The sequence below is a fragment of the Hoplias malabaricus genome, chromosome 5, assembly GCF_029633855.1.
Source record: "Hoplias malabaricus isolate fHopMal1 chromosome 5, fHopMal1.hap1, whole genome shotgun sequence".
NCBI lineage: Eukaryota > Metazoa > Chordata > Actinopteri > Characiformes > Erythrinidae > Hoplias > Hoplias malabaricus.
Genome location: NC_089804.1, coordinates 17,177,805 through 17,189,454, shown reverse-complemented (window position 1 = coordinate 17,189,454; position 11,650 = coordinate 17,177,805). Strand labels below are relative to the sequence as shown.

Below are 11,650 nucleotides of genomic sequence, written 5' to 3'. Positions count from 1 at the left end.
CCCCACACCCCTACAACACCCCCCCACACCCAAATTCAAGCCCCTTACAACTCAGACATATGATATGAGCAGCTTGCCCTTGTCCTTTAATATGTACCAGTTCACCATGGTTCACCATGTACACACGTACGTCTCTAGCTGCACAGGAGGTCAAATATCAAAGGCAAAGGGCATGCTGGAGGGGGTGGGCAGTGGGGTTAAGGATTTACATACAATCACCATTTACTACATATGTGATTATTTAACAATTACTGCTTTTTCACAGGTCATGAACACACATGATTACATCTACAGCATTTTAATACTGAGTCTGGGTGTTTAATGTGGTGGTCGACAGGAGTTATAATGAAGTCAGACTTGATATATTTCCTGTTGGATTGGCTCTTTGAGCATTAAATGTGATCAAATAAAACAGGATTTAGTATCCAGTCATACTACCCCATCTGTACCTGCTATATACAGGAATTAGCTTTGGTCAGATGCAAGGCCGTCTCACTAGAGATTAATGGGGGCTAAGCTTTAACCAGGGGGGTCAGGGGTAATTGCCTCATATCTGCAAATTTATTTGACGAGGTACAGATTAAGCAAAGCCACAATGTTACTTACAGTAGCAGGTCCCATATACGCTCAAATTCTGAGAATATAGACTGGTACAATTAATGTGCATTAGTCCTATAGTTGTTAAACAATGCTATTTCATCTAGTGCATCAGTGGCTTTTCGGTTTGGTTAATTAAAAATTGCGACAGGCATTCAATTAAGGGTTTTTTTTTTTTTTTGTCTTAAAATGACACTCACCATCAGGAAACTACACCTTCTTCCCTATATAGGTGCTGGTCATAAAATTAGGATATCACGAAAAAGTTGATTTATTTCAGTAATTCCATTCAAGGAGTGAAACTTGTACATTATACTCATTTATTACATACATACTGATGTATTTCAAGTGTTTATTTCTTTTAATTTGATGATTGGGTGGCACGGTGGCGCAGCAGGTAGGTGTCGCAGTCACACTGCTCCAGGGGCCTGGAGGTTGTGGGTTCGATTCCAGCTCCGGGTGACTGTCTGTGAGGAGTTGGTGTGTTCTCCCCGTGTCCGCGTGGGTTTCCTCCGGGTGCTCTGGTTTCCTCCCACAGTCCAAAAACACACGTTGCAGGTGGATTGGCGACTCGAAAGTGTCCGTAGGTGTGAATGTGTGTGTGTCTGTGTTGCCCTGTGAAGGACTGGCGTCCCCTCCAGGGTGTATTCCTGCCTTGCGCCCGATGATTCCAGGTAGGCTCTGGACCCCCCGCGACCCTAAATTGGATAAGCGGTTACAGATAATGGATGGATGGATAATTAAAAATTGCGACAGGCATTCAATTAAGTTTTTTTTTTTTTTTGTCTTAAAATGACACTCACCATCAGGAAACTACACCTTCTTCCCTATATAGGTGCTGGTCATAAAATTGGATATCACGAAAAAGTTGATTTATTTCAGTAATTCCATTCAAGAAGTGAAACGTACATTATACTCATTTATTACATACATACTGATGTATTTCAACTGTTTATTTCTTTTAATTTGATGATTGGGTGGCACGGTGGCTCAGCAGGTAGTGTCGCAGTCACACAACTCTGGCTGACTGTCTGTGAGGAGTTGGTGTGTTCTCCCCGTGTCCTCCGGTTTCCTCCCACAGTTTCCTCCCACAAAAACACATATTGGTAGGTGGATTGGCGACTGTGAATGAATTTATGTGTTGCCCTGTGAAGGACTGGCGCCCCCTCCAGGGTGGGGTGTATTCCTGCCTTGCGCCCAGTGATTCCAGGTAGGCTCTGTACCCACTGTGACCCTGAACTGGGTAAGCAGTTACAGATAATGAATGAATGAATTAATTAATTTCATGATTATAACTGACAACTAATGAAAACCCCAAATTCAGTGTCTCAGAAAATTAGAATTTCGTGAAAAGGTTCAATATTGAAGACACCTGGTGCCACACTCTAATCAGCTAATTAACTCAAAACACCTGCAAAGGCCTTTAAATGGTCCCTCAGTCTAGTTCTGTAGGCTGCACAATCATGGGGAAGACTGCAGATTTGACAGTTGTCCAAAAGATGACCACTGACACCTTACACAAGCAGGGCAGGAAACAAAAGGTTGGCTGTTCACAGAGCTCTGTGTCCAAGCACAATTATAGAGAGGCAAAGGGAAGGAAAAGATAGGGAAGGAAAAAGTGTACAAGCAATAGGGATAACTGCACCCTGGAGAGGATTGGGAAACAAAACCCATTCAATAATGTGGGGGAGATTCACAAAGACTGGACTGCAGCTGGAGTCAGTGCTTCAATAACCACCACACACAGAGGTATGCAAGACATTTGTTTCAGCTGTTGCATTCCTTGTGTCAAGCCACTCTTGAACAAGAGACAGCGTCAGAAGCATCTTTCTTCCAAAAAGGACAGGACTGCTGCTGAGTGGTCCAAACTTATGTTCTCTGATGAAAGTAAACTTTGCCTTTGGAAATCAATGTCCCAGTGTCTGGGGAGGCACAGAATACACGTTACTTGAGGTTCAGTGTAAAGTTTCCACAGTCAGTGATGGTTTGGGGAGCCGTGTCATCTGCTGATGTTGGTCCAATGTGTTTTCTGAGGTCCAAGGTCAAAGCAGCCATCTACCAGGAGGTTTTAGAGCACTTCATGCTTCCAGCTGCTGACCAACTTTATGGATATATAGATTTCATTTTTCTACAGGACTTGGCACCTGCACACTGTGCCAAAACTACCAGTTTAAGGACCATGGTATCCCTGTTCTTAATTGGCCAGCAAATTCACCCAACCTTAACCCCATAGAAAATGTGTGGGGTATTGTGAAGAGGAAGATGCGCCAGTCTCAACAATGTAGAAGAGCTGAAGGCCACTATCAGAGCAACCTGGGCGCTCATAACATCTGAGCAGTGCCACAAACTGATCGACTCCATACCACGCCGCATTGCTGCAATAATTCAGGCAAAAAAGCAGCCCCAACTAAGTATTGAGTGCTGTATTGGGGTTTTTATTAGTTGTCAGTTATAATTATTCGATTAAATGAAATAAACACTTGAAATATATCAGTCTGCGTGTAATAAATGAGTATAATATTCATTCATTCATACACTCATATATAAAAGTTTCACTTTTTGAATGGAATTACTGAAACAAATCAACTTTTTCATGATATCCTAATTTTATGACAAGCACCTGTAAACCATGTGGGTATTCTGTCAAGAAAGCAATACAGATAGAGTCAAAGGGATGTAGCAGCAGGACCAGGTCCTAGTGTGCCCAAGTTTCATTTCATTGTTAATATGGAGACGTCTTTTGTCCCTTGTCATACATTCATAAGACATGTGTTTACTGTTGATCTCTGTTCAGGAGTTCAGGGAAAAAGAATGTGTTCTTGGCAGCACATTTTGCACATTTGCAGCTCATTTTGATCTGTGTGAGATGACTGTGTTGCTCCATCTCTGGGAGCAGAGGGGCCATGTTGAGGGATGTGTGTCTCCCGCTGCTCCATAGATAGAGCCTTGTCTCCTGCAGTTCTGTCTTTGGGAGCAGAGGTGCTGTGTAGAGAGAGGAGTGTCTCTTGCAGCTCCATCTATAGGAGCAAAATAGCCACAGAGAGAAAGCTGCCTCTCCCACTCAAAGTCAGTCCTGGTGTTGTAACAAGATTCTATTCTATAAAAAATTAGCTAAGGTTTGTACAGAAAGTTGCTGGTGCTTATTGGTTGATGGTGCTAACTTGCAAGAAGGTCTGAAAAGTCACTAAAACTATCGTCAAAATCACTAAGTTGGCAATAGTGAATAGAAGTTTGGATCTGGACTTAACAAATGGATAGCCACACTAAAACAGGTTTAATAATGTCCATGGTCAGATGTGAAGCAGGTGAAAAAAAATTAATAAGCAGCCAGCAAACAAGAAGCTAACACTTATTCTACAATAGTTGCAAAATTTAAGGTGGTATAAAAAAATACCTTAAATGGTACATCAGTTTAGTCCTGGCACCTAGGGCTCCACTGTATCATATACCAATGTTAGGTGATTGTGTGAATATCACCAGCATTTAAGGTGGAACAAAATTTTTGATGAACTCAACTGGAAGTAGGTTCTTCGCTTTTTAAGATGGACTGGAATAATAAAGATCTATTAATGTTGTTTTACGGTGCTTTTCCACTGCATGGGATCAGCTTGACTCCACTCAGCTCGGCTAATTTTAGCTTGTTACTTTTCCATTAGTACAGCTCCGCTGCGAAATGGAGCCAGTGAAAAGCAGGTAAAGTTAGGTGCTATTTACATGTTATTTGTGTATTAACATTTTTTTTTTTTTGACTGAACACTGCACCCCAGTTCTCACAGATCAGTTTTCCTTGTAGCACGGTCAGTGTTATGGGTTTTATATGGTCCTTGGAATTAGAACTGTGGCTTGCCATGTACTATTGTGTGTGTCTGTTTTTTTCTCTTTCTCAGCAGTAGTAGGTGGAAAGTGGATTAGTAGCAGCCCTGAAAGTTGAATACTACAAAGGGGTACCATTAATACAATGAAATGTCCTTTGGCAGGTATGTCCAGTTGGCAGGTATGCCATGATGGTACCTTTCCAGGGGCAAAGAGGGAGCTGAAAATGTAAGGTTGATCTAGAGGGATCAAGAGTCAAGTCAAGAGTCAAGAGAGTATTACATTACTCTCCTCTCCAAGAGGCAGTAACATTTAACAAAAAGTAGACTAAATTCAACTAAGCTAAGTATATAAATTTATGAAAGTGAACAAACAGAAGACAAGTGCAGAAAAACAGAAGACAAGTGCAGGACAGATGATACCAGCAGTACACTGATAGACATACATGAGAAAATGGGACACTGACTGAAGACAATAACCTGATTTGGAGTTAGGATAATGGATGTACAAGGCAGTGTAAACAATAGTGCAAAAATTGTAATAGAGGGAGGTAGGATACTGGATGTACAAGGCAGTGTAAACAATAGTGCAAAAAATTGTAATAAGACTGGGACTGACAGAGGAACAAAAACAACAATTGGGGAGTGCCCACGACTGGCAAAAGTCTGAGGAGAGGTCAAAGAAGCCAGCCTGGGCACAGCTCCAGGAATCTACCCCAAATCCACAGCCACATGAGCAGAAGTGGCCGGGGCCACAGTTACAGGAACAGAGGCGGCAGGGTTCACTGCCTTCACAGGAACAGGAGCAGCGGATGCCGCCATCTCAGGAACAGGAGCAGCGGATGCCGCCTTCACAGGGACAGGAGCGGTGGATGCCTCCTTCACAGGGACAGAAGCAGCGGATGCCGCCTTCAGGACCAGGACGTGACAAGTTGAAAAAACAAAAAAAAAAAAAAAAAAAAAAAAAAAAAAAACCAGATAGAACCACTCAAGAGGAAATGAGAAGACAACTAAAAAGTGAAAGAGCTGAAAATGTTCTTTCAAAAACAGGGATGATAAGCTTTAGCATTAGTTATATTAAAGTTACCGTGACCCTGAATTGGATCAGACAATGAATGAATGACTATATTAAAGTTCTTCTCTTTAACTGAGAACAGATGTAGCGCCCAGTCCAAAAAGACACATTGGTAGGTGAAATTGCGACTCAAAAAGTGTCCATAGGTGTGTGTGTGTGTGTTTGTGTGTGTGTGTGTGTGTGTGTGTGTGTGTGTGTGTGTGTGTGTGTGTGTGTGTGTGTGAGTGAATGTGTTGTGTGTTCAAATGGCTCTAAAAATGTACAAAAACAGGTATTTATAAACCTGTGCTTACAAATATTTTTCATACCAATAATGAAAAGTAAAGTTTGATTAACAGTATTTATTAACAGCTCAACATGCTTTTCAACATCAATAATGTATGCATATCAGAAAATAGAATATATGAAGACACTGTTGACATTTGAGGTTACACTAACACTTCAAATCTTACAGTAACCACATGTAGATTATATTATGATAATGCTGTGAAAAGGTTAGACTGTTACCTTGATAAACAGTACAGTCTTTTAGAAATGTTGCATCACTGTTTTGAGCACATTAATTCTATCTTGGTTAACACTTAGAAAATGACACTTGCAAAACCCCAGAACACACCCCAGAAAAAGGGCTGGCACAAAATAAGAGGGTATTGTACAATATTTTAAGCTACCCTTTGCCAAAACATTGCACACTAAGCTGGTGAATAAAAAATATATGAAAGAAGCTTCCAACAAATGCTACATATAAAAATATAGAAACGTTTTAAACATTTAAAATTTAAAGGAGAGCGGCACGGTAGTGTCGCAGTCACACAGCTCCAGAGACCCGGAAATTGTGGGTTTAAGACCCGCTCCGGGTGACTGACCTTGAGGAGTTTGGTGTGTTCTCCCGTGTCCGTGTGGGTTTCCCCCAAGTGCTCAGGTTTCCTTCCACAGTCCAAATATACATGTTTGTAGGTGGATTGGTGACTCAAAAAAGTGTTCATAGGTGTTTGTATGTGTCACACTGTGAAGGACTGGTGCCCCATCCAGGGTGTGTTCCTGCCTTGTGCCCTATGATTCTAGGTAGGCTGTGGACCCACCATGACCCTCCATTGTCACCAAGTGATGTCAAATGCCATGGAATTTCTGGAACAGGATCAGGTTATTCCATCTATTTACTTTAATCAGTCAACTACTTAAAGTAAAATGAACATGAAAGAAATGTCTCATTTCATTTTACATTTAAAAATTAAGTTATTTCAACTTAAATCTTACTCACATTTCGATGGCACATATGATAAGGAATCTTCAATTTTAGATGGTGCTTACCCTTTAAAACTTTTTTTTTTTTTTTGCATTTCCACTGTGTGAAAATAAAATGTGCAGCCACTCCTAGGCTGTTATACTAAAATTCTGGTTGTTGTTTTTTATTTAAATCCATACTGTTAATCTTGTTTATCAGTCTGTTTTGTAATCTATACCATATTATTTCTTACCCTTATTCCTGAGTATGGGCACCAGAATTAAAGCTATATTTATTATGAGGTGAATGGAGCTAAAACAATACAGTTTCATCAAGGCATTTTTAACTTTTTTTCTTTTTCTTATTTTTTCTTATCTACTAAAAAATGTGACTTCTGAATCTGAGGTTAAATGCTTTTTGTTCAAAGTGTGCCCTGATATTTCTGACTTGATTGGTGCTCTTTACAGCAAGGAAAACAGAAAGGTATTCACTAAAAAGCCTTTTACAAGATTTATATGTAGAAAGACTAATAATTATGTAAATACATGAATAAATGAATAAATAAAACACATCTTCTCTATAGTGAACTACATAAGGCACAAGATTTTGCCTCTAAGTATTTGGAAGAAGTAATATCAAATTATATTATAAGGTCAAAGCCGGGCATTCTTAGATTCAGCATTTTATTTAATAAGCTTATAGAGAAGCCAGCATTTGTTTCTTTCAGCAAGTTTCATTTTGATTTCTGAATGTTTTAATTCTAAATTCACTGGCAACATTTTATGTCATAACAGAAATATTCACAGCAAAATGAAAGAATACGCAAAAAGAAAAAAAAAAAGAAAAAGAAAAAATTCCTAACTCTGCCACATAGCATGATCAAATATGAGCTGTCATTGAGAGTTCAGTTTTGGCAGACTCCCTGATTTCCCTTGGTGAATTTAACCGAGTGAATATAGTAGAGTCTGGCTGCAATTTTACACATGTAAAACAGCTCACCAGAAGTTTATCACTGTTGAACAGATACACTAGAGGGTTAATGACACTGTTCAGACATACCAGTCCATTGCTTACTTGATTGCCAATGTAGACATGGGCATACCATGTTCGACAATGTGACTGCTTCAGCTTCCACACCCGGGTCTGCAGGTTGAGATTTCTGAAGATGTGATAGGGGATGTAGCATATTGAGAAAAGCAGAGCCAATATCACCACCAGCCTCAAGCACCTCAGCTTCAGCATGGCATCTCCACTGTCTTTTCTTGTTGCTAAAACAACAGCCACATGTCCATAGCAGCACACTATGACCACCAAAGGGATGACAAATCCAGTAAACGTTTGTGCAGTGCTGTAAATCAGGTAGTTTTCCATAGCTTCATTCAAAGTGGTGTCAAAGCACTTTGTCATGTTTGATGGCGATTTGTCAAAATATACATCGGGTAGACCCAGAATGAAGACCAAAATCCAAACCAACAAAGCGATCCCAGTGGAGTGAAGTAGCTTTATTCTGCCTTTGACCTTCAGTGGGTGGATGATGGCCAGATATCTGTACACGCTGATCCACATGAGAAAGCCAATGCTTCCATAGAGATTTATGCTGAACAGGAACCTGGTTGTCTTGCAGAGGAATTGACTGAAAATCCACTGTTGTCTCTTTGCATAGTATGTCACCAAAAGTGGCAAAGTAAGCAAATAGAGAATGTCAGCAATGCATAGGTTCATTGCAAAAATGTTCACATTCCCCAGCTTTGTCCAGTTATTGTACACAGTTTTCAGGCCAAAGCAATTAGCCAAAAGTCCAAAAATGAAAACCATAACATACACTGTAGGTAAGAAAACGTAGGTAAAATGCATATTAACTTTACAAGAGATGTTGGTCTGATTGCTGGCCATTTTCAACCTTCTGGAATAGCAGCGAAGTTCTGAGAAGGCAAGCTTATGCAGCTTATAAAATTTATGGGTTTTTTTTTTTTTTTTTTTTTTTTTTTGGAGGGAGGAGTAAATTGATACGTGTAAAAATGCAACAGGAAGTGGTTTTGCAGAAGCACTTGTGTTGAGCGACCAATGCAACATGAACAGGTTGATCCTTGACTCTGCATCTGTTTTGTTTAGAATGTACTAAGAAAAAATAATGTAAAAAAATGTCCTGTTCTAAAATTTATATTTAAAGTTGTTTCACTCAACACGTGAAGTATCTGTGTATAAAAAAATTAGGTTCACTGTAGAAAATGTGCCTGTATCCACGTACAGAATTATATGGAAATTATAATTTTATTTTATTGCTCAAGAACTGACACTGAAAACATATGAATTAAGGCCTGAGCAATAGCTTAAATAAAAAATAAATAATTTTGCATTTCAGTGCAATCACAGAACCTAAAATCTTTAAACAGTTTAGGTAGAATAAGGAGATGACAATATCAAATTCCTCTATGTCACCTGTCATGTGGTTAGTAGTCTTGCATTGCCAGAACCTTTAGGAAGAGTCTGGTAGCTTTCACCATTTAATATGGCACACAAGGACCAATCACAAGTCTGCAATTTTGGCATGATGTGTAGGAGGCAGATAGCTAATCAGAATGTAACTGGAAAAATTCTGAAAGTCAAGACACCAGGACATGGACTAAAAATTTGGATTGTCCCAGGGAAATACAGGATGCCTGGTCACCCTATATATAGTGGATAACCGGTGGTGATTGCTTTCCTTGAGTGTTTCTTTGATTATGTGATTGGATGTTTCTGCACTGTACAAAATTGTTTTTAAAACTACGTGAAAACTGCACTATAGTGCTTTGTGATCAATCAGTCTGGCTCAGACCACATGTTGATTCTGCCTTGTTTGTTCTGTAGAATTTTTTTTTTAAAGCAATAGCTTAAGGCAATTTCCAGGAACATTCAATACCTGGTCTGAATCTGCCACATCGAGCTTAGAAATGCTAATAGTTCTGACCTGTTTACTTTCTAGCTCTTGGTATTTGAACTTTGAGCTTGTTGTCCCAGGCTGCAGTCAACACTTGTGGTTTTCTCTGTTAAGACGTTGCGTCACTGAAACTTCACTGACATCAAACGGCCATGTTTCCTTTTGTGCATTCACTATAATCTATTGCCACAATAGTTTTTTTCATCGGCTACTTAGACCACAGTACCATTTATAGCTTAAAAGATTCAATTATAAAAAGGTTTGAGTTTGTAGGAAACTTCGGAAGTAATAAACAAACCAGATAGCAATGAATGTTTGGCCCAAATGTTGCTCCTCATTTAAAGGGACACATTTGGTATTGAATGACTGAGCTGATTTAATATGTAATATGTAAATGTGACAATTAAATCTGTACTTAATATGTAATATAATTTCAATGGTCACAGCTCCATGGTCCTGGGGTTTGGGTTTGAGCCCCGCTCTAGGTGACTGACTGAGAAGTTTTGTGTGTTCTGTGTGGGTTTCCTCTTAGTCCTCCAGTTTCTTCCCACAGTTCAAAAACACACATTGATAGGCGGATTGGCTGCACAAGTGTGCATAGGTTTGAGTGGGTTTTGCCTGACAAGGACTGGCAGACCCCTGGACGGGTTTGGACCAGAGGCGATTGCTCTAAGACTGCAAGGGAAGCTCAGCTTCCCCTAAAATGTCAAAAAATAAGTGATCAAATATATACTGTTGTGTGTACATGTCATTGAATAAATATGCACTACAACGCGCTCAACTTTTGTTCAGAATCAGCTTTTTATCACTGGTAAACACGCGGCTTTCCTCTCAATCATTCCCGCAGTTTCACAGTGCTTTAAACAGTGCTTTAAACGCTGAGCGTCCACAAAGTTCAATAGCGAAGTAGCAAAGTGCAGCGAAACGAGACGAGTCATTGGATAAATGCTGGGCTTTGTCACGCCCATCGGACGCTCAGCGTCTCTGGGGGTCTATGGGGCAGTGGGCTGGCCTCGGCTGGCCCGAATGCTCAGCTTCTGCATGATGATTGGATGATCTGTCTGAGGCTGAATCCCTTTTTGATTGACAGTGAAATGAGCGATTCAGCGATCCTTTGGTGTAAAGATCCGTGGGAGCATTACATTTTCATTCTGTTCTGAGTTGAACCGGAGACTTTTTTAATCCTCTTAGTGGCATTTTCTTTGTTAAAAAACGACAAGCGACAAATCGAGCGTCTATTTCTGGTGAGTTTTTTGTAGCTGCTTGTGTTTGGAGACTGACTTCTATCACTCTTTCTGACTTCTATCGCAGTTTCTGTCCAGTGGGTGCTGCTGAGCCCCTCCACCGTCACAAAGCACTCACAGGCGGACACACTTCACATGGGCCAAGACCGTCAAGCAGCCTAGCTCTGCTGGCCATTGAGAAGACACTAGTCAAGTCCCTGGAAAAGACGCCTTGTTGGTACGACAGGGTCATAGATCATTTTCTTGAAAAGGAACGAAGGGTAGAATTTATGTATAAATAAACCGACACATTTTATGATGTAGGCCGAAATTGAGCTTCCCCTCCTTGAAAGACCAGAATCCGCCACTGGTTTGGACCCACCATGACCCTGAATTGGACAAGCAGCTACGATTGAATGAAAAAATAAATGAATAATTTCAAAGGTGTGAACAGAGTAGCTCTGTAACACCTAGCCAGCTCTTTAATTTACTGAACAATAGAGAGTCACTGTTTAAAAATTTGTTCTTGTAATTGTTATTTTTCTATGTAATGCTGCTTTGTGACAACATCATGTTGTAAAAAGCATTATATAAATAGACCTGACAAATGAATTGTGACTGTTTTTAACTAAAACCACATACATCACCACAAAAAAAAAAAAAAAAAAAAAAAAAAAAAAAACTATTAGGGATTTTTATTAGGGATCTTTTATTTTGTGTTCACAAAAATAAACAATTCATATATCTGATAAAGAAAAGGAGGGAAACCACTTTAAAAAATAAATAATGAACATGTGA

At 39.8% G+C, this 11,650-nt stretch overlaps 1 protein-coding gene across 1 annotated transcript; it reads right to left on the bottom strand.

Annotated features, from left to right (window-relative positions):
* Positions 1 to 5,829: 5,829 nt before the first annotated feature.
* si:dkey-78k11.9 (P2Y purinoceptor 1) lies at positions 5,830 to 8,614 on the bottom strand. The gene has a single exon (XM_066672720.1). It carries the CDS (start codon positions 8,600 to 8,602, stop codon positions 7,589 to 7,591), a length of 1,014 nt encoding a protein of 337 aa, XP_066528817.1. The 5' UTR covers positions 8,603 to 8,614; the 3' UTR covers positions 5,830 to 7,588.
* Between the last annotated feature and the right edge of the window lie 3,036 nt (positions 8,615 to 11,650).